This window comes from Rattus norvegicus, chromosome 2 (genome assembly GCF_021556685.1).
Source record: "Rattus norvegicus strain SHRSP/BbbUtx chromosome 2, alternate assembly SHRSP_T2T, whole genome shotgun sequence".
NCBI classification, from domain to species: domain Eukaryota; kingdom Metazoa; phylum Chordata; class Mammalia; order Rodentia; family Muridae; genus Rattus; species Rattus norvegicus.
This window is the reverse complement of record NC_141535.1, coordinates 206634761-206657738: the sequence shown is the minus strand read 5'-3', so window position 1 is coordinate 206657738 and position 22978 is coordinate 206634761. Positions and strand designations below refer to the sequence as shown.

The 22978-nt window shown below is 43.4% G+C and overlaps 1 protein-coding gene and 1 long non-coding RNA gene across 5 annotated transcripts; one reads left to right on the top strand and one right to left on the bottom strand.

Moving 5' to 3' along the window:
- Positions 1-704: 704 nt before the first annotated feature.
- Rtca (RNA 3'-terminal phosphate cyclase) lies at positions 705-22005 on the top strand. 4 transcript variants are annotated; one of them, XM_087620474.1, is made up of 11 exons: positions 705-775; positions 863-963; positions 2032-2175; positions 5388-5489; positions 8598-8656; positions 10015-10156; positions 12074-12198; positions 14083-14141; positions 16570-16664; positions 17671-17775; positions 21665-22005. In XM_087620474.1, exons 4-11 carry the CDS (start codon positions 5394-5396, stop codon positions 21764-21766), a joined length of 783 nt encoding a protein of 260 aa, XP_087476600.1. In that variant the 5' UTR covers positions 705-775; positions 863-963; positions 2032-2175; positions 5388-5393; the 3' UTR covers positions 21767-22005. The 4 variants fall into 4 exon arrangements, with proteins under 4 accessions (XP_087476600.1, NP_001004227.1, XP_087476605.1 ...); NM_001004227.1 differs by having other exon boundaries at positions 717-775; positions 5366-5489; XM_087620479.1 differs by lacking the exons at positions 705-775; positions 863-963 and adding an exon at positions 1093-1158 and having other exon boundaries at positions 2017-2175.
- On the bottom strand, positions 5157-9634 carry LOC134485678 (uncharacterized). The gene is made up of 2 exons (XR_015676808.1): positions 9546-9634; positions 5157-5558 (listed from the first exon to the last, which is right to left on the bottom strand). It is a non-coding gene; the product is annotated as an uncharacterized LOC134485678 (long non-coding RNA).
- Positions 22006-22978: the final 973 nt, after the last annotated feature.

The following is a 22978-nucleotide window of genomic DNA, read 5'->3' as shown; positions in this document are numbered from 1 at the left end:
ACACAACACATCTCTTCTTTCTGCTTTTCACTATTATCTATTTCTTGGATTGGCTACTGAGAAGACGTTGGCTAAATCTACTTTATTATGGCTGCCAGAGGCCAGGTTCTGACGGTAACATTTCAAATAACCATACAACCATAGCTAGCATTCCAAATCTCAACTATGAGAACTTCCCTGATTAGTATCTTGGGGCACGTTCCAGATTGGTTTAAGTAATCTATGTGCTTCCGGAATATTGTGTTAATACAGTATCGAGATTAGGCGACAGTGATGTTTCATCACACAATTCAGACTCATTTCCCAGTCTTCGAGGTACCCGAGGATGCTGGAGAAAGCAGAGCTACACGTGATTGTGGAGATAAAATACCTGCCCGAGGGAAAACTGAAGAATATACCTGTTGGGAAAAGAGCTTCTGGAGCCTGAAGGTTTGGCTGTGTCACCCCCTTGTGGCCAGGCCAGTTCCCTGCTAGTTTGGGTAGAATACAGGTAGCTATCGCCTGCGCAGCCTCCTTGAGCGCTGGGCGGAGCGCATGCGTACAGCTGGGGCCCGTCCACATAGGAATTCGTTCCCACAGCTACAGTTTCCCGGGAGGCTCTAGTACTTTCTCCTTCCGGCGAACTCGGCCCGGAAGAGCAGTGTCGGGACTGCGGGCTTGCCGGCGCCTGGTCTTTTTCCCGTTGCAGCAGGGGCGTGGCTACTGCAGGCCAGGCTCAGACGCGCCGGCAATGGAGGGGCAGCGGGTGGAGGTGGACGGCGGGATCATGGAAGGGGTGAGTGCGAGGCTGTGTGGGGCCCGGGCGAGCTGTGGCGGGGCCTCTATTTAACCTCTCTTGTTTCTTCACCCCGGTGCTCTGCAGGGCGGCCAGATCCTCAGGGTCTCCACCGCCCTGAGCTGCCTCCTGGGTCTCCCCTTGCGCGTGCAGAAGATCCGGGCAGGCCGCAGCACGCCCGGCCTCAGGTATCGCGGGCCGGGGGGGAGTTTGGGTAGAGGGTATGGGGGTACCGAGATCGGAGCCTGGGTTGTGGGGCGGAGGAGGCCCCGGGCAGCATTCAGAGTGCAGCCTTCGCCCTCCTTTTCTGTCCATAGGGCAGGCCGCAAGTTGTTCTTAGGACCGGTTGAAATAGGGTAGTTTGTCCGTGCGTCTTGCCACTGGTATGTTCATTGTTGTTGTTGTTATTGCAAGATATCATCTAGTCCATGGTAATCTCGAACTCCTTAGCTAGGAAGACTAACCTTGAACTTTTGATTCCTCCACCTCTCAGATGCTAGAATTACAACTGTGTGCCACCATGTCCAGTTTGTGTGGTTCTGGAGATGAAACCTAAGGCCTCCTCCATGCTGTGCACGCGCTCTACCCACTGAACTACATCCCTATCCCTCCGTTCTCAGTCTCCCTTTTCATAAGAACAGCAGTCAAATTGTATCACCGCACACCCTAATAGCCTCCCTTTAAGTTAATTGTACCTTTAACGGGCCTATTTAAATGGGCACATTTTGTGTGGGTAGAGGCCTCAACATGGGGATTTAGGGGATGAAGCGAACATAATTCAGGCTGCACAGGTGTCACAGCTTGGTTATTGAGTGAAATTCAAGCAAGATCGGTGGCTTTTGGGTAGTTTTAGACTACCTTTTAAAAAATCTTTATTTTTTATGTACATTGGTGTTTTGCCTGCATGTATATCTGTATGAGGGTGTCCGATCCTCTGGACCAGGAGTCACAGATAGTTGTGAACTGCTGTGTGGGTTCTAGAAACTGAATCCTAGTCTCTGGAAGAACAGCCAGTGCTCTTACTCACTGAGCCATCTCTCCAGCAACAGTTTACCACTGTAACCCAAATAACCAGTCTTGAAAGCTTTGAGAAGTTGCCTCTAAGCAGTGAGTCCAAGTGCATTAAAAACCCAAGACAAAGTTCTGCCGTGGGAGATATCACCTTGCTCTCTGGCCATTGCTTTTGTAATTGTGTCATAGAGTGGGGTATAGGCAGTCTGATCAGACACGTTTTGACGCAGTATTATGACCTGAAGGCCTCAGCATTTATCTGGACTGGAAATGGTTCGGGATTTGTGTGACGGACACCTGGAGGGAGCAGAGATCGGCTCAACAGAGATAACCTTTACACCCGAGAAGATCAGAGGTGGAGTCCACACAGCAGATACCAAGACAGCAGGGTATGTCTCCCTTAAACCTCCATTCAGACCTGGATTCAGATATAAGTTCTTTGGCTTCTAGGGAGTGCTCTTTGGGTCTTTTGAGGTTCAGTTTTCTCCCTTTTAAAATATAAACCATAAACCTGCTTGTTTAGTTGTAGCCAGTATTACCTCCGGGTTGTTTTTTGTTCTGTTTTTAAAACAAGGTCTCCTTATAAATGCACACTGATGTTGAACTCATCCTCCTCCTGTTCCACACCCCCCACAAGGTGATGAGATTACAGGCATGTGTTACTATACTTGGTTACTCCTTATTGTCTTAATAAATACCTATGTAACTGTAGAAAATGTTGGAGGCTTGCCTTGCATGTCCAAGGCCCTGGGTTTAATCACCAGTTGTGCAGGAGCCGGGAAATGCTTAGTCTAGGAATTTCAGATGTCCTGATTAGCCCCTTTTCCCTAGGGAAATAGAACTGTAGCCTAGTTCAGTGGTATAAGTGCTTGATTAGGTTAAGTTGCTTGAGTCCCAATTCCCACTACCAGAAAACAAACAAAACACGAGTAACAAAACCCCAGCAGGGTTGGGGATTTAGCTCAGTGGTAGAGCGCTTGCCTAGCAGGCGAAAGGCCCTGGGTTTGGTCCCCAGCTCCGAAAAAAAGAAAAAAAAAAAAACCCAGCAAAACATACCCAAGCCTCCTGGGAAATGGATATCTTAAACTTCTAAGAACCCCTCTACCATCCCACAATGACAGAACATCGAGAAGAAGTAGTGTTTCATTGCTTTTGCGAGCTGTTTGACTGACTGCTTCCTTATTTTGCCCCTGGTACTGGAGTGCTAGCCCACTGCCTCAAGCATTCTGGCCAGGTATGTTACCCCCAAGGTTCATTTCCAGCCCCTGATGCCTTTTTAAAGTAACTTTTCTTAAACTGCAATTTTCGTTTATAAAGAATTTGACAGAGTAATGCATTGTATTATAGACCTTTTGTCAGTTCAGAAATAACTTTAAATGAATTGTGATTATTTTAGAAAGATAGTTAATAACACATGATGTCTGACTTATGGTATAAGTAGACTTCTCTGCAAAGATCTATGATTGGGCTTAAAAGGAGATCTGTCAGGAGAAAGTGTTCGTTCCTAAGGCAAGGAAAAGAATTTGAGGTGTCTTATCATTAGTTGTTATTTTGTACAAAAAAAAAAAAAAGGGAAGAAAAAGTCACAGCTATCTTTCTAAAAATTAACTGAAACAATCATAAAACTTGAAGCTATAAGAAAAAGCATTTATTCCAAATCTTCCGTGTTGTAAATTAGGAAGTCAGACCCCATTGGTGTTAAGTGATCTATCCACGGTCTTGGTGTAAGGGTAAGAATTGACATTAGAATTGAGGTCTGTTGCCTCCTAATCACCCCCCTTCCCCAGAGAGGGTTTTAGTGTGTAACCCTGGAACTCACTCTGTAGACCAGGCTGGCCTCAAACCCATAGACCCCATAGACGTTCCCCTCCTTATCTCCTGAGTGCTGGGATTAAAGGTGTGTGGCACCATCACCTGGCTATGCCTCCTAATTTTTAGAAAATTCATTTTTTTGTATTTGTGTGTGTGTGTGTGTGTGTGTGTGTGTGTGTGTGTGTGTGTGCACGTGCATGTGAGTGCACATGTATAAACATGCATGCTTTGTAATGTGTGTATCAGTCAGGGAACAACCTATGGGAATCAGTTCTGTCCTTCTAGCATCTTGGTCACAGGAATTGACCTCAGGTTCTGAGGCCTGTGGCACATGTGACTGGCAGAGTGGTTTCTCCAGCCCTCGCCTCTTAATAGCTTAGCAAGGAGAGCCTTGGGTTTGAAGGTGATAGTCCATTTCCACCTAAGAGACTACAGTATAAGAGTCCAAGCAGGAAAGCCCATTTTAGTAGTTATCACACTTAGTCCATTTTATCCCTAGCTATGACTGCAGTGCTGGGAGTTCTGTCCTGTGTCAGCTTTTGTGGTTCCTTACTTTTCTAAACGTGAGATTTTCCTTACTGTGTTCAGAATCTAAGTTTGCCCAGGAGAACATGCACTCTCTAAGTGTTGCATGATCATGGCCAGTTGTTCAGCAGTTACAAACTGTGGCTTTTAAGTAAGCTAACATCTCTTGGTTTGCTCCTAGACTCCATCTCTAAGGAGAATCTATTACATCTCCTGTGTTTTCTTTCCTAATGCTACATGCCAGTGAATATTTACAGAATTGATGAAAGTGCTTATCAGGAATAGAGATTTTTAAAATGATCTTTCAAGTAAAAGGTTTTTTAGAATTATTAATACCATGGACAGACAGACAGGAATAGAGACTGTAGCGTAGTAACACCTGCATCTGTTATATAATGTTAAGGAATTTCTTTGGATTGTAGGTGCTATTTCTAGTTCCCTTTAAGACTGCAATCTAACGGAACTCACTCGGTGGACCAGACTAGCCTTGAGCCCACAGAGGTCCCCCTGCCTCTGCCTCCCAAGTGCTGGGATTAAAGGTGTGTGCCAGTACCACCTGCTATGCCTCTTAATTTTTAAAAAATGTATTTATTGTATTTGTGTATGTGTGTAGGCAAGTGCATGCTCCTGTGCATACACATATGCAAACACACACACACTTAGAATCACACATGTGCATGGTAACAGTAACAGCCCAGGGATAGGCTGGTAGATATTTCTAGTCTTGGCTGTCCCAAGTGCATTGTCATGAACTCCTGCTTTCAAGAATACTTTTAGAAAAAGTTTGAAGGTTTTATTCTTCTTGGTTTGGTTTGATAGTGGAGACAGGGTTTCTCTGTATAGCCTTGGCTGTCCTGTAACTCGCACTGTAAATCAGGTTGGTCTCAAACTCAGCTCCACCTCCTTCTGCCTCCCGGGTGCTGGAGTTAAAGGCATGGGCCACCCTGCCCAGCCACGTTTTTATTTTAATTTTTTTTGGTGATGTTGGGTATTCAACCCAGACTTTACAAATGAGAGGCCGAAGCCATTTACGATTGACTTATTTATTACCTCAGCCCAGTTTGCTTTTGTCTTTCTCCTTGAAATACTCCTGTAAGAGTCAGGATTTTACCCTTCAGACACTGAAGTGTTTTCTAACTTTTCCACTGTCTGAGCTTCAGGTGACACTGGCATGCAGTAACAAATACAGCTGTTCTGAGACTCAAAAGACAGTCCAGTGAAGCTGCTCTGCCTTTTCCTTAGGAGTGTGTGCCTCTTGATGCAGGTCTCAATGCCCTGTGTCCTGTTTGCTGCGTCTCCGTCGGAGCTCCGTCTGAAAGGAGGCACGAACGCTGAGATGGCGCCGCAGATTGATTACACGATGATGGTAAGGGCGCCCAGGCCTCTGTTTAAATGTCTGCAGCATCTGCACATCCTGTTCACACGTTTCCTAGGTCTTTGTAGGAGAGGGAACAGAATTAGGTTTACTTTAGGGTTTGCATTATAAATTAAGATAGTGTTCTGACAGATATTTTTTAAGGAACTAAAAGTATAATGTAAATTATGTTATCATATAAATCACCTGTTTTAATTTAGCATTGGCATGTTTATAGGGAAGGAAACTGGTATAGGTCGAGTGCCGCTGAAGTACTAAGTGTGCCAGAATTTGAGCCAGTGAGATGGCTCATTGGGTAAGAGCACTTACTGTGTTAGCCTGATGACCTGGGTCCAGCGCCTAGAACACAAGAAAGGCCAGCGCTGACTCCTGCAGTTGTCCCCTTGACCGACACTCAAATGGTGCAGTACCCCCCATGACACCCCCGGACACTCAATACAGCTTTTAAAGATAGTATAAAATTCAAAACTATTTGAGTACCAACATGATACTACAAGCAGGACGTTTCCCATCCAACTCCGTGTGTTGTGCTGTGGTCATAGCACGGGTGCACACTTCACTGTATGCAGGTTCTGTGTGTAATGTGTGAAACAAGTGAATTTCATGTGTGCATCCCATGTGTTTGTGCAAATACTACAGACTGAACAAGTCAGACACTCTGGCTCTGAGCATTTTCAGGCGAGGATATTCAATCTGTGTGAGTCGTTTCTTTCTTCTCTGGGTTTGTTGTGGCTTAGTTCTTTACAGTTAAATTTACTCCTTTAAACATAGTTTTAAGAATTTTATACAAATATATATCTGTGAACCAACTTCCACAACTAAGATGTGGAATAGTTTTATTTAAAAAGAGAAAATTGTGTAGCTAGTTGTGTCCGCAGCTCCTGCCAGCCATTGCTCTGTTCTCTCGCTTAGCTCTGCCCTCTCACTGTGTCACGGGAAGCACTAATGCTGTACATAGCCTTAGAGTTTGGTGGGATTCTCCTCCTTTGAGACAGGGTCTTATATCCCAGGCTGGCCTTAGGGTTGATACATACAGAGGATGACCTTGGACTTCTCATCCCCTGCTTCCACCTCCAGAAGGCCAGAGTTGAAGTGTGTACCACCATGGCCGGTTCGTGCGACGTGAGCATAAGAATCCTGCATGCTAGGCAAGCAAACTGCTGGCCAGTCTCCAGTGACAGCCCCAGGATCTGGTTTTCTGTTTTTGTTTTTCCCCAGTTATACTTTGAGACCCAGTGTCCCTCCAGTAAAGGCCGAGTGGCTGTACTCTGTGACGAACGTGCACTGAAGGCCACAGGAGCAGCGGCTTCCAGCCTTTGTCAGTTTTGAACAAATTCACTAGAGACTACCAAAATGGTTTCCAGCTCTGCCCTTTTCATACCCCATGAAAGCTCCTTTTCTTCTGCACCTTACCCAGCACTAGATACAGATAGCCTCTGTGCTTTAACACCCCTACCCCAAATTCAGTTTTGAAATGTTTGGGGGAAAAATACACGTTAGGAACTACTCTGTCCTGGGTGACATCACAACTCCTGTGTTTGAAAAACAGCAAAACATAAGACATGTAGTGTGGTATGTCCCTCCTATACACATGTGATAGTCTGGGGAACTGAGCAAAAGTCTCCATAGGTCGCATGTGTTTGCAAGGCTTTAGGCTTAAGCACCGTCTTCTTCTGAAGCCCTGCCTTTCTGATGGATGCTGTCATCTTTGGTCAGTGTGTGGAAATGTGCAACGAAAGCCACTTTCAGCCAGGTGCTGGTGGCACACCTCTTCAGTCCCAGCACTCAGGAGACAGAGGCAGGTGGATCTCTGAGTTTGAGGCTAGCCTGATCTATGTAGTAAGTTCCAGGACAGCCAGGGATACACAGAGAAACCCTGTCTTGAAGGGGGAAAAGAAAAAGAAAAAGATTTCTTAGTTTGGATTTCTACTGCTTCGAGGAAAACATCATGACCAAGAAGCATTGGGAAGGAGAAGGTTAATTCAGCTCACACTTCCACATTACTGTTCATCACTAAAGGACGTCAGGAAGGAGCTCAAGCAGGGTAGGATCCTGGAGGCGGGAACGGATGCAGAAGCCATGGAGGGGTGCTGCCTACTGGCTTGCTTACTTCTCATGGTTTGAAACCTGTTTTTATAAAACCCAGGACCACTAGCGCACGGATGGTACCGACCACAGTGGGCTGGGCCCTCCCCCACTGGGTCACTAGTTGAGAAAACGTCTTACAACTGGATCTCATGGAGGCATTTCCTCAACCGAGGCTCCTTCCGCTCTGATCATACTAGCTTGTGTCAAGTTGCCCCCAAACTAGCCAGTACAATACTTTATATAAAGTAAATGTAAGATACAGTGGAGGATGAATGTTAAAGATACTTGAACATAGCCTTGTTTAAACTATAATTGTCACTGTATAACATACACGGGCATGACGCCTTAGAGTTCTTAACCTGTGGGTCTCAGCCCCTTTAGGAGGTCGCATAGCAGATGTCCTGCACGTCAGGTACTTACATTACGATTCATAACAGTAGCAGAATTACAGTTATGAAGTAGTAACTAAATAATTGTATGGTTGGGGGTCACAGTGACATGAGGGACTGTATAAAGGGTCGCAGCAGTAGGAGGTGGAGAACTTAGAGGATCGTTCAGTAAATTCTGCTCCGGTGCCTTGTCCTTTAAATACTGCTTGGGGCATACTTAGGATGTCATAAAACAGTGTTTCTAATGAAATGAGAAAAAAGCACTGTATATCTAATAAAATTAAACAGTATTGAGAACATAGAATGCAGACTGGAAGGCTGTTCACCAGCGGCCTCCTAAGTCTGTGTCCATTGGGTCCCGGAGGGCTGCCCTGTAGTCACTCCAGGATCCAGTGGGTGGAGCTGCTGTTTTTATTACACAGACTTGCACAGTCCCGCTTAAGTAAACGCTAAGCACGCAGCTATGTAACAGTTTTGAACGGTAGAGTTGGTGTGGGTCTTGGTTGTTCTGTGGATCTGCAGCACCTGCTCACTAGCTCACTGCATGGCGGTTCTCATTTACTAATTGAACTTGGCGAATCTGTGTATACTGCCAGCTAAAGGAACAACTGATTTTTTTCAGGTTTTCAAGCCAATTGCTGAGAAGTTTGGTTTCACATTTAATTGTGACATTAAAACAAGGTAAGTTACTCAGTCCTCAGCACCCACCCCTCCCTTCTGACAGCAGTGGCTCCAACGCAGCCGTGTGTGCCAGGCCCCCTGCCGCTGAGTTCCATCTCCATCTTACCCCTTTTCATTATTGCGTGCTCCAAAAATAGTGCAAATGGTAGATTTACAGAACCGCTACGTGGATACTCTTAATGCATTGTGTTTTGTGATATAGTTCTTACAGAAAATAGCCATACTTTGTGGCTTGGACATAAACTGTAGAGCTATAGGACCTTACCAGCTACCAGTGGTGTTTGTTTCTTGACAGAAATACTTTCATGGGAATTTCTACAAGGAGCTCTTCATAGCTAGTGTTATTCATTCCTGTGTTAATCCATTCCTCTGAACAGGCGAAGGGATCAGGGTGTGTGGACAACTGCACGAGGCACTCTAGGATCATAAAGACATGACTCCACAGGGGAGTCAGAATTTAGGGATGTCTGTGTAAGACTGTCCTGTGCTGTCCAAGCACATGTTCTGCATGGAGCTTGGTGTGTTATGGTCGCAGTGCCCCAGGTTTGCTGTCCAGTTTCATCTTCCCTCCGTTCACACTGTCATAGTCTAACTAGGTTGTCTGCTGTCGTAAACTACTTTGTACCTTTAAGTCCATGTTATTTATCCCATGCTCACATAAAAATTAGAAATCATATTTAAGAATAGAAAATAGTAATTTCTTATTTGGACTGTTGAATGCATTCACTCTTGTTCATCTGCTGGAACTTCTTTGCAATCATACTTATAATCTAAGTAGCTGGAGAACTGCGTCATCTTACCAGGGGGAGGTTTGTGAATGGAGCGGAAGCACAGCAGCTCTCAGCATCTGCAGTAAATGAACAGGACAGTTAATTTTATCAGTGCTCACCTGCTTAGATATTCCTCAAGTATTAATCTGAATGTCTGTCCTGTGCTACTTTAGATCTAGAAAGTAGAAACTAGCAGAGCCAGTGTTGACGGAACTTAGAATAGAAGTTGCTGTGGTGAGGAGAATGTTCTGCCTACCTTAGGCAGTAGTCACTGTGCTGTAACCATTGAGCACCTGATAGTCTCGTGTCACTGGGAAGATGGTTTCCGTAGGTGCTGTGGACTGAACCCAGGGCTGTACATGCTAAGAATGCAGTCTACCTCGGAGCTATACCTCTGGGCATAATTTCAGTCCTCATGTGTAACTTGAGACCACAGAGCTGACATCTGAGATTGCAGATATCATATAGGGCTTTTCATGAACTCCTACAAATCATCTATCTTTTGGTGTCATTCCTGTCACTGTGATGCATTCTTAAGCTCTGTCCTGTCCTCAGTCACTGAGTATGCATTTGTTCTATGTTTCCTAGGGGCTATTACCCAAAAGGGGGTGGTGAAGTGATTGTCCGAATGTCACCAGTTAAACGGTTGGACCCAATAAATCTGACTGATCGAGGCTCTGTGACTAAGATTTATGGGAGAGCTTTCGTTGCCGGTGTTTTGCCACTAAAAGTAAGTTGTCATAGTGTTCTTAGAAGTGTATAGACACCTTGATGATTTTGAGAGTACTCTTTTTTTTCTTTCAAAATAAGAGTCTCAGACAATTTGAGGTTTTGTTTATTTTTCTTTCTTTTGAGGTTTTTGTTTTAAAAGGTAGCATGAATAGCCCAGGCTTTCTGAATATTTTTCTGTTAGCAAAATGTTGTTAGTTTGTTTTTCTCAAAATAGAGACTTACTTATCTCTGATATAGCTGATGGTGACCTTGCATTTACATACCCCGTAAACCCCAGGATTTATATATGCTGGTCAGACACACTACTACCTGAGCTGCGTGCCCAGCCTGAGAATTCTTTTTTTTACTTTATTTATTTTGTGAGTGTAGGGATTAGGCTGCATTCCATGGTGCACATGTGGAGGTAGGGGTTGGGGCTCCTGTCACAGTGTGTTCATAGAGGTAAAAGAGGTCAGCCTACAGGAGCCATTTCTCTCCCTCCACAGTGTAAGCCCTGGGGCTCTATCTTGTATCAGCAGGCCTGGCAGCAGGCGCTTTACCCACTGAGCCGCCTCAACCAAGATGGCCCAAGAAACGTATTTATTTTGTTTTGTTTGAGACATGGTCTTACTTGGCTGACTTGGAACTCACTGTGCATATCAGGCTGTCCTCAAATTCAGAGTTGTTCTTGTCTCTGCCTTCCAAATGCCTGGAAGAACTTTTGGTTTTTAATTAATTAAAAAAATTAATTTATCTATTTTTTTTTTTAAGATTTATTATTTATTATATATGAGTACACTGTAGCTGTCTTCAGATACACCAGAAGAGGGCATCGGATCTCTTTACAGATGGTTGTGAGCCACCATGTGGTTGCTGGGAATTGAACTCATGACCTCTGGAAGAGCAGTCGGGTGCTCTTAACCGCTGAGCCATCTCTCCAGCCCAATTTATCTATTTTTAAGATTTATATATATATTTCTTTTATGTGCATTGGTGTTTGACCTGCACATAGGTCTGTGTGAGGGAGTCAGGTCTCCTGGAACTTGAATTACAGATGGTTGTGAGCTGCCATGTGTGTAGGGTACTGGGATTTGAACTTTGGTCCTCTGGAAGAGTAGTCAAAGCTCTTAACCTCTGAACTATCTCTCCGGCCCCTACTTATTTGTTTTGTTTTAAAGATTTATTTTATTTATATGAGTACATGATAGCTGTTACACCAGAAGAGAGAATTGGATCCCATTACAGATGGCAGTGAGCCACCATGTGGTTGCTAGGAACTGTACTTAGGACCTCTGGAAGAGCAGTCAGTGCTCTTAACCCCTGAGCCATCTACAGCCCCTTGTTTTGTGTTTTGATTTTGTATTGTTTATTATTTTTATGTGTATGGGTATTTTGCCTGCACATATATTTATGCTTCATGTATATGCAGTGGCTTTTGAGGCCAGAAGAGGGTGTTGGGTCCCTTGGGATTGGAGTTATAGATGTTGGTGAGCTCCCACGTGGCTCCTTGGTATCAAATGTGGGTTCTCTGGAAAGGCAGTCAGTGTTCTTAACTGCTGGGCCATTGCTACAGCCCCAGATTTATTTTATGTGCATGAGTTTTGCCTGAATGTATGTATGTACACCACATGTGTGCCCTCTGCAGAGGTCAGAAGAAGGTGTCAAGTCCTCTGAAAGTGAGTTAAGGTGGCTGTGAGCCACCATGTGGGGGTGTTGGGAACTGAACCCAGCTCCTGAGAGCAGCAAGTGCCCTGAACTGCCGAGCTGACACTCCAGTTCCCCGGACCCTAATTTGAATGTCTTCACTTAAATGTTTCTTAGAAGCTAGTGCCCTGTCTGGGAGTGGAAAAGCTGTGTCACTCACTTTCAAAGGACTAAAAGTGACGGTCCACAACCAGTGACAGATTTGTTCTCCTTTTCTGGTTTGCCAAAATAGGTGGCAAAAGATATGGCGGCGGCAGCTGTGCGGTGCCTCAGGAAGGAGATCCGGGATCTGTACGTCAGCATCCAGCCTGTGCAGGAGGCCAGGGACCAAGCCTTCGGCAATGGCAGCGGAATCATGTGAGCACAGATGTGGAAATAGTTAAGACCCTGAAGTCATTGTCCTCATCAAAGAGTTGTAGGACATTCGCTTAGTTTAGGGCAGTGATCGTCGTGTTTGAGGCTTGGTGTTGTTACATGGCTGTGCTTCCTACACTCAAGAGACGGGGGGCAGGAGGGTCACAAATCTGAGGGCAGCCTAGACAGAATCTGCATAACAAGTTTTAAGTCAGCCAGGGCTGTCCATTAATATAATACCTTAAATCAAAAACACCCACAAAAAAAAAAAGTCATCTTCCTCTTCCCTCCCCCATGTGTTTTGTAGATCCTTGTGTTTGTAGGGCCTTTATCTGTTTCAAGCAACTCCAGATAAAAGTATTAGGGGAAAAACTGTACTGTAGATGCATATAGGCATTTTTCCCTCTTGTCATTCCTTAAACAGCACACTGTGACAGCTATGACAAAGTGTATGTCTATTGCAGGACTGTTCTAAGTAATCTAAAGGGGTATATACGAGGGTGTGCTTACAAGTTTGGTGCCAATGTTACGTCATTCCCTTTTTGCCTTTGATTTTCCAAACAGGGTCCCAGTAGTTTAGCCTGACTGACCTTGTGTGTAGCCAAGGATCTCCTTGAACACATGATCTTCCTGCTTCCTTTCCGGGAGCACAGGCATGAGCCACACGCCCAGCATGATGCTTGGTTTGTAGAGACAGGATCTTACTCTGTAGTCTACGCTGGCCTCAGATTTTCAGCAATCCTGGTGCCTCCCCTTCCGAGTGTTGGGATTACAGATGTGAGCTAATTGATATGATACCATTTACATACTCGACCTAAACACCCTTGGATTTCAGTATCCTTGTGTAGATGCTGGAATGACCTCCCCATGAGTACTGAGGGACAATTGGAGTGAACATTAAGTTTTTAAGATTTATTTTTATTACTTTAGTTATGTCTGTGTGTTTTCCTGTGGGATGTGGATGAATGCAGGCATCTGTGGAGTTCAGAGGGCGGGCATCAGGTCTCATGGAGCCAGCGTTCCAGGCAGTTGTGAGCTGCCCTAAGTGAGTTCTGGATACTTAACTTAGGTCCTCTGCAAGAGCAGTTTTATTAGCCTTCTCTCCAGTCCCCTTTAATATTTAAGCTTGTCAGAAAGTAATCTTTGAAAGTAACACTAACAGAAAATTTTTAGTTTTTAAAGAAACCTTAAGTATGAAATTACTTTATAATTATTTAGTATGGTAATGTTGTCTTTAAAATATTATTATGAGCCAGTTAGAAATAAAGTCTTACAAAAGTTCTTTATTTGGGCTGAACAGTGGTAGTAACTCACACCTTTAATCCCAGCACTTGGGAGGCAGAGGCAGATAGATTTCTGTGAGTTCGTGGCCAGCCTAGTATACAGAGCGAGTATCAGGACAACCAAGGCTACACAGAGAACCAAAACCAAACACATTCTTTATTGATTTTTTAAAGTGTAGAATACAGTATTTAGTGGATACTTACATTTCAGACATTTCGTTCAGAAATTTACAAAGTTTAAAGTAAGTGTTTGCCTTCATTACCATAATACTACCTTAAAAATCAAAACAGAACTAAAGTGTGCGTAACGTCCCTTTTATCACTTGGTTCTGTAACTAGCACTAATGACAGAATAACTTATAGGGGAGGGTGGTGACATTCTCTACATGTGAGTAGTTTAGAGTCTCCTGAACTTTGCCCAAAGGAATCCTCCTGCCCCATGAGGGCTGATGGGAGGTTGTTGGTGACTACTGTCTGTGGGAGGAATTTTATTATTGTGGTGTAGATGTATGACTTGTTTAATAGTAACTGGTTTCTTGTGTTGTGTTCACATGACATTTAGAATATTACAGTGTTGGTAATTACACTTTTCCCTCTTATGTAGCATTGTTGCTGAGACATCCACTGGCTGCTTGTTTGCTGGATCATCACTTGGCAAAAGAGGTACACATGAAGGAAAGGGGTCTTTAAATGCTGTTGTCAGTGAGAAAATCTTTATCTTCTTAGTACAGACTGCTGACTGATAAGAGTCAACTAATTCTGTTTTAGAGTTAGCGAATTTTTCGTTTTTCTCAACTCCATATTTTGAGAAGTTTTTAGATCTCAAGTAGTCATTCCTACACCCTCTGCGAGGTGCCTCAGTCATGAACATTTAGCTGCATGCTATGTGCATTTCTGAAGCATTGCAGTGTGGGAACCATGCCTCAGCCATGAGTACTGTAGCATGGACTTCCTAAAACCCACGGATGACAGTGCCAGCCTTATACCTGAAGAGTTTGTTAACAGACACAGCCACACATTAACTTAAACAAGTTGCCTTGAAACAAAATGGGCTTTGGTTGTGTATTTATGTTCACATAGCTTTGGGCCGTCGTGTCTATGGGGCCTTACTCCACTTTATTAGTCTATTTGATTTTCTTCAGACAAGGTCAGTCCTGGGCGGCCTGGTAATCGCTGTATAGCTCAGCCTAGCAATCCTCTTGTCTTAGCTTTCCCCATGCTGCGATTGCAGACATGCACCGCCATGCCCAGCTTAGTCTGCCTTAAGTACAGAATTCTCTGCCTGCCCTTCCTTTTTAAATCTGATGGTACTGACATTTGGAAAAGCTCAGGACACTTGTCTCATTGGGTTTGTCTGGTTTTCTCATCTCAGGGCTTTTCTGTGAACAGTTTGAGGAGGAATCTTGCAAAGATGATTTTATGTACAGCTTTTCTGGACAGTTTCCTCAAGAGTGTGTGTGTGTGTGTGTGTGTGTGTGTGTGTGTGTACTTATGGTTCAGTAAATGTAAAGATATAGAATGTAAGCAAAATTAGCCTTATTCTGAGTTTCTGAGTTTTTAAGACATTCTTGGGTTGGGGATTTAGCTCAGTGGTAGAGCGCTTGCTAAGGCCCTGGGTTCAGTGCCCAGCTCAAAAAAAAAAAAAAAAAAAAAAAAAAAAAAGACATTCTTGTTTGTAGCCAAGGGTTTCTTTTAAAGAATATTGGAGTTTGACCTTCTGTACTTCCGGGAGTCTTATTTCGTATTCACCCTTCTACTGAAGAGTTTTGATGTATGGAAAAGTAGGAAAAAGAAAAACAGGTACATAACTTGAAGTAAGCTAGAACCTGTGCAGATTTTTTAATTTGGGTTCTGTTGTTTTGTGAAATGGTATCTTGCTCTGAAGCCCAAGCAGACTGCAGATTTAAGCCTCTTGCATCAGCTTCCCTAAATGCTGGGTTTAGTAGTGAAAGAGACTAAACTTTATTACATAGTTGATCTGAGAATATAACCTGTTACTTCTAAAGAGGATACTTTTATAATTTTTAAAATTAAATTATATTTAATTATGGCTCATTGGTTAAGAGCACTGACTGCTCTTCCAGAGGTCCTGAGTTCAATTCCCAGCAACCACATGGTGACTCACAACCATCTGTAATGAGATCTAATTCTCTCTTCCTCTTCTGGTGTGTCCAAAGACAACTACAGTGTATTCATATAAATAAAATAAATAAATATTAAAAAGACAAAACAAGAAAGTGCTGCCAGATGGTGGCATATGACTTTAAAAATTTTTTATATAATTTATAATTATATAAAATTAAATCATATATAATAAATATATATATTGTGCCTTCATGTATGCCTGTGTAGCACTTTTGTGCCTGGTACCTCAGGAGAGCAGAAGATGTTGGTTCTCCTGGAATTAGAATCACAGAGCTATCATGTGGGTACTCCAGAAGAGCAGCCAGTGCCCTTGACTGTGCCAGTCTCCACAGTCTGCATTTTGTTCTGATTTGGTACCTTTTTCATAGTTCTGGGTAAGTCAGAGCCTGACATGCGCCAGGCAGGTGCTCATGCATTGACACATCCCAGCCCATGAGTGGTATTAAGAATAAATGCCGGGGAGCATCTTGAGGCCAGAGGACATCATTTAGAAGTCAGCTCTGTCTTTTCATTTTGTTTCCTGGGAATTGAACTTGGATCGTCAGGCTTAGCCTCGGTGCCTTTACCCATGTAACCATCTCACTAGATCCATAATTAGCATTTTTAAGTGGGTACCGAATGACCTATTTTTCTCCACTTTTGCTTTGACACATTGACATTTCTCAAGTTTCATAAGAGTAAATAACACTGAGACCCTTCCTGCACTGGTTAAGTCCAGAATCCTGAAAACAGTGCTACCGCAGTGCTAATGCATCAGTTAAACTGTTTGATGGTTTGCTTTTCTGAGCAGACTTTCACTCTAGCTCAGGCTGGCCTCGCACTTGGAACAGTCTTGCTGTAGGTTCCCAAGTGCCAGGATTTCAAGTATATGTCACCTTACTCAGTTCAGTTAAACTTGGTGACTTGGGAGTAATTTGTTGTCACTTTATTACTATGCCTGTTTTAGGTGTGAATGCAGACAAGGTTGGAATTGAAGCTGCTGAAATGCTGTTAGCAAATCTTAGACATGGTGGCACTGTGGACGAGTATCTACAAGACCAGGTATGACACTTTTCAGATCAAAACCTTTTTCCCTACCAGATTTGAACATAATTATGTTGCATAAAAATTTCTCTAATTATGCCATCAAGTATCTAGACACATTAGTCCGTCTCATTCTCTTGGTCTAAATGTAAGGTATTTCCAGTCTTGAACACACACACACACACACACACACACACACACACACACACACACACACACACACACACGTCTCGAGTAGACTCGCATTGGGAAGTGCTGTTGAATGTTTGGACCACTACTCTGTTCAGAGAAGATCTCACTCTCTCCCCTCACATTCTCCATCCTGCTAGCTCAGTGGTTGGGCTCTTCTTGCCTATGTGGGTGGAGTCTTGCTGTTGGTCCTCAGAAGCAAGAAGAGATGGAGAAGGAAGAGGAGGGCCCATTTTCTTGGGACAGTTTTCCTTGTGTATAGTCATTTCCTTCTTCCTAAGTTCATGTTCCTAGGAACTCCTTAGTCTTCATTACCTTTTAAAACGGGATTTTAGAAGAGTATGAAAACTAGTCATGTACAGCAGCTTACAGAAATATTTGGTCTAGTTAAGTGTTTCAGCATCCAGCTCTCATTTTTTTCTGAAACATAAATTTTTAAATCAGTCTTGTAAGGCAGGCATGATAACACATGCCTTTAATGTCAGCACCTGGGAGGCAGAGGCAGATGGATCTCTGCGAGTTAGAGGCTAGCCTGGTCTACAGATTGAGTCCAGGACAGCATGCACAGAGAAACCGTGTGTTTAAAAAACAAAAACAAAGAAAAAAGTCAGTCTGGCTAAACATTTTTACCAAGCCACAGACTGGTTAACACTTACTCTGTGTCACTGTGTAAAGCTTCTAGAAACATAAAGAAAAGAGAAATTATTCGTTTAATTTTTTTTAAAAGCTATTTTGATTTCTAGTAGTGTTTTCCTCATGGGCAGTTGTAGAATTTATAAACCTGAATATTAGCATATTTGTGAGATTTTTTTTCTTCTTTGTTCTTTTTTGATAGCTAATTATTTTCATGGCGCTAGCCAGTGGAATTTCCAGGATAAAGACGGGACCAGTCACACTCCACACGCAGACCGCTATACATTTTGCTGAACAGCTAGCAAAGGTGAGTGTTATGTCAGAAAGACTGACTGGGCTACGAGACAGGAAGCCCAGCAGTAATCACGGTTGGCTTCACTCGTGGGCTCCCTGTGTGGCGGGCTCTCAGCAGCCTGGGCATCTGCTTCCTGTCTCCTCTGTGACACGCTGTGGGCCAGTAGTGTGAGCAGAGAGGACATGCTTAGCTGCCTGTGCTTCGTGCTGGCAGCCTTCTGGCTGGCAGCCTGGTTTTTGAGCACCCAGCACAGTGTTGCAGTCCTGAGCATCAGCGAAGGTCTCTACTTTAACATTGTGTGAACTCATGTTCATACCTTTTCTTCAGTACTCTTCTTAAAATGATGATGATGATGATGATGATGATGATGATGATGATGATGATGATGATAAATTTCACTGCAAAATTAATGTTAACCTCTTTATAGAAAGTATACTCTTTGGCTAGTAAAGCCACTGTTCTTTTTCTTCCAAATTGCTTCTCACTTTATTACTACAAATACATAGAGCTGCTTCTTTTCTGGTAATGTAGCATGTTTTTTATTTTGGAATTTCTTTTTATTGTTTTGCATGGTTTTAGTTTAGTTTTATTAGTCAAGGCCTCAGTATATATTTTGGCCTGGCCTTGAACTTCCTAGGTAGACAGTAGAACTTGTGATCCTCTGGCCTCAGCCTATGGAGTACTTGGATACAGCAGGATCCATCACGCATGACTGCTATATTCTCTGTAATACAATTCTGTAAGATTTATGACAAGTTTTATGAGGTTGCCAACTTTTTTGAAATTATAAAAGGAATTCACACGAGGCCTGGTAGTAAATCCCTGCCATCTGCCACTTGGGAGTCAGAGGCCAGCTTTGTCTGTGTAGCACATCAGGCCAGCCTAGGCTGTAAGATTGACTCTGACAGCAAGAACAGCAGAAGGTATATGGAAGAGAACTACACAGTCCCTAAGGAATATTCTTCTTTCTTCATTTTATTTTTCCAATTGAAATAATTTTTTCATATAAAATATTCTGGTCAGACTTCCTCTACCTCATCTCCTTCCAGGTGATCCCCAGCTTCTTACACGTCCAACTCCCCTTTCTTTTTTTTTTTTTTTGGTTCTTTTTTTTTCGGAGCTGGGGACCGAACCCAGGGCCTTGCGCTTCCTAGGTAAGCGCTCTACCACTGAGCTAAATCCCCAGCCCCCCAACTCCCCTTTCTTATGAAAACAAGAAAGCAAGTAAAAAAGACAAGTGAATAAAACAAAAGAACTCAAAAACAAAAAAGAGAAAAGAATAAAAAGAAGCAAAGGCTGTGCTTTATAGAGTATATTTTAAATTATAATAATTTTCTTCCTAAAAGCAAAAAAAAAAAAAAAAACAAAGAGAATGAGAAACACCCGATCGATCGTGCAGATGCACACATGCACACACGCACTCTAAGGCATTGCTGGTGTATGCCTTTAATCCCAGCAGTTCAGAGGCAGAGGCAGAGACAGGTGGATGTCTGGGTTCATGGTCAGCTTGGTCTGCAGAGCTAGTTCCAGGACAGCCAGGGCTACACAGAGCAACCTTGTCAAGAGACAGACAGGGAAGAAGACAGAGGGAGAGGAGGGGTGGAGGGAGACACAATATTCTTAATGAACAAAATTCTTAAGGCGTAGAGGTGCAGTCTTATCATTCTGTTGCTTGGGAGGTGAATGCAGGAGGATCGGGACTTCAAGGCCAGCCAGTGCTGTATAGCAAGACCCTGTCGCAAAGGCCCTCTTCACTCCTGCCACCAAAAATAATTCACTAACTGAAGAGGGCTTAGGTATAACAGCCCAGTCAGTGCACAAAGCCTGTCATCTGCTTTTCCTCTGCACTCACTGTTTCACAGCCTCTGCTCTGCTTGGCTGCTGTTGTGGTAAGAAATGGTTAGGTCTCGGTTAAGTCAGGAAACATGATGAGAATGGAAGGTAGATTACACACAAGACAGGAGTGAATTGACTATTCTGTAATATTCTTGATTCCCTTTGTTGTTGTGGTTTTATCATCCTGGGAACTCAAACCAATGATTTGTGCGTGTTGGGCAAGCATGCTACCACTGAGCTTGATCCTATCATCATCATCGTCGTCGTCATTGTCATCGTCGTCATCATCACTATTATTATTATTAAGATTTATTTATTTTACATATATGTGTACACTGTAGCTGTCTTCAGACACCAGAAGAGGGCATCAGATCCCATTAGGTGGTTGTGAGCCACCATGTGGAAGCTGGGAATTGAACTCAGGTTAAGAGCAGTCAGTGCTCTTAACCACTGAGTCATCTCTCAAGCCCCTATCATTATTTTTAAACTTATTTCTGTTTTATTTTATATGTATGAATTGTTTTCCTACATTTATGTTTGTGTATCATATTTGTGCATGGTTCCCTGAGAAGCCAGAAGAGAATGTGTGGTCCCCTGGAACTGGAGTCTTAGGTGATTGTGAGCCTCCCCGTAGGTGCTGGGATTGAAGCTGGGTCCTCTATAAGAGCAGCCAGTGCTCGTAAGTGCTTAGCCATCTCTTCAGCCCCCTTCACTTATTTTTATTTCTACTTATGCTGTATTTATAATTTTCTATCACATAGATTGGTGCCCTTGACGTTTTATTCACTGTCGCCTTTAGTTTTATAGGACTTTGTATATTTGTAGCCACTTACATAAAGATAGTACACAACAGAAAGTTCCCTGGACTGGGGTTGTGACTCTTGTTTTTATTCAACTGTGTGTATGGTCGGAGGCAGGGGAGTTCTTGAAAAAGAGTCTCACTAAGTGTAGTCTAGGCTGGCTTCAAACTCAAGACTTTTCTACCTCAGCCTCCTGTGTCTGTACCTCCTACACCCAGCTCTTTGCTGCTGGGTGACTTGTGCCAGAGTGTCTTTATTTTCCTGTGCTTCTGTACAGATAGTTCATCTGTGAGATCAGAGCCTTCAACCAGACCATCTTTTAGGCTCCGTAAGTCTGGGCGTAAACTGGAAGTGACTCCCAGTCTCTTGCTTGTGTTTCATATTTTCATGTTTGTAATTTGAAACTGCAGACAAATAACTGCATAGAAGTTTGGCTCCTTTGCTGTATTCAGGTTTGTCACTTGACCATGATTTTTAGATGTCCACTTATACTGTGCACTGTTGCATAGATGGGAATTGAAAGCTTGTGAACATTGCTGGTCAGTAAAACCACAGAATAATGGCGTCAAATTGTATGTTAGAGATTTGTCAGCCACAGAGGATGCTCGTTAAGGCATACTTGAAATCCCTTTGCCAGAATCTTAAATCATTCAGTTGTTTTGACTTAAGTTGTTTTGTTAAAAGGGACTGCAGTTGCCTTTAAGGTGGCACTTCCAGAGCACGGTCACAGGGATCACATATTTCAGAGCCAGCTTTAGCTAACAAGTGGGAGCTACAGCGTTGAGCTCAGTGGCGAAGGATGTTAGTCACCACCACCCTCCGCCCTATCTACCCTTTCTGAGCTCGCTTCTTGAATTACAACGTATTTAGAAAATTAAATTGGCAGGAAAAATTTAATGAGAGCAGATAATGTCATACCTGACAGGTAAGTGGTTCAGATGCATGCTTTAGAAAAGATACCTTCTCTCTAGCCACAGAGGATGCTTCAGAATCCGCCCTTGACTTGGCTGCACATGTCTCCTGTTCTTAGTCAGTGGGTGTGGAGTGGAGCCTGATTCTCTATCTTGACAGACTCCACAGCAGTGAACAAGAGCCACGGTCCTAGGACAAAAGAAGTATTGAATTTCTTCACGTGTTTCTTGGTTTTTATGTGTGTACCTTCTTCAACAAATGGGCTTGATATCCCATAACTGTCTCCTTACCTGATTCTAGGGTTGCCCTCTGTCCTCTTCATGTATACTTACATACTCGTGTTTTGCTTTCAGGCCAAATTTACTGTGAAGAAATCAGAAGAGGAGGAAGATGCCTCTAAGGACACTTACATCATCGAGTGTGAAGGAGTTGGGATGGCAAATCCACACCTCTAGGGTGTTCACTGACGCTCTACCTCCTTGTTGTGCTAACTTACTCCATATATGCAGCACAGTGAGTAAGACGTCAGGCGTTACAGGACTTGACTCGCTTTGGAGATGAAGTTTGGTTCTTTCCGTGGCTGAGAATGCCTCATCATGTTAAGTCTGTTGAATATCTCCCAAGATAGACTTGGTGAATATTATAATATTAATATTCAGTATTAATATTGAAATAAATAGTTGTCTAAACCCTACATATGAGCTGCTTCTTTTTTCATGTAACAAACTAAGCCAGGGACATAGATTTGATCTGTAATTGGTGAGTTCTAGTATCCTTACCTGCAGTTTCTGTAGTTTGTGCTACCTAGAGTCAGCCGTGATCCAGAAACATTATCTGGAATATTCAACATAATAACTCATCGGTTTTGAATGCAGCTCCTTTCTGAGTATCTAGGTGAAGTCTCACAGTTACTCTGTCCTGCCTGTGATATGAATCATCTCTTTGTCCAGTCTGTCAGTAGTACGTCCGCCACTCACTTGCCCATTACACACTCGGTAGCTGCTTGGTTATCAGACAGTACTTGGAGTATTACAGAGCTTGCATTCAATGGCACTCACTCTACTTAATTAGGACTTCGGTGCACGAGAGCAGTGCTTCCGTTAAGGATCTTATTTTGACCCTAGCAGGTTTTGCCACATTCATCCCAGGCATATCTGCCTTTGGACTGGAGCATTCTCGAATAGTAGAGGCCTCTGGAACAGCACTGTGGCGCCATCACTCTCTGCTGCTCCATACCTGGCCAACACCGAGTTTCCAGCTCCCTGCTCCTTGTAAGCAGCTGAGGTTATGGCTCGAGTGAACCTGGTCTGTCATTGCAGTTCAGTATGCTGCATGTCTGTGCATGAGGTTCCTGTAAATGTGGATGCTGTTGCAGGGTATCTGATCGAAGAGTTGGAGCAGGTAAACAACTGGAGTGAACATAGGCTTATTAAGAAAAGAACAGAGTATTTTACAGTAAAGCTTTTAATCATGGTAAGTTGGGTCTCCTTCAAGGTAGGGTGACCCTTTCTGTTGTAGGACGTATCAGCACTGTTGAGGGTCGCTAGGTGCGGACTGGGCACCTGAGGGTGAGACAAAGGACTCACCTGTGCATGGTGAAAGTATGGTCGGCATTGGCACCAATGCCACTGTCCTGTCTCAGTTTTTCAAAAAAGGTAGGACAGCTA

What these genes read in the sequence shown, in the direction of transcription:
- Rtca (NM_001004227.1), top strand. Translation starts at nt 731, where the DNA reads ATGGAGGGGCAGCGGGTGGAGGTGGACGGCGGGATCATGGAAGGG. An exon ending in CCGGTGTTTTGCCACTAAAA is followed by an intron (nt 10,157 to 12,073) that starts GTAAGTTGTCAT and finishes TTGCCAAAATAG; the next exon opens with GTGGCAAAAGATATGGCGGC. An exon ending in ACGAGTATCTACAAGACCAG is followed by an intron (nt 16,665 to 17,670) that starts GTATGACACTTT and finishes CTTTTTTGATAG; the next exon opens with CTAATTATTTTCATGGCGCT.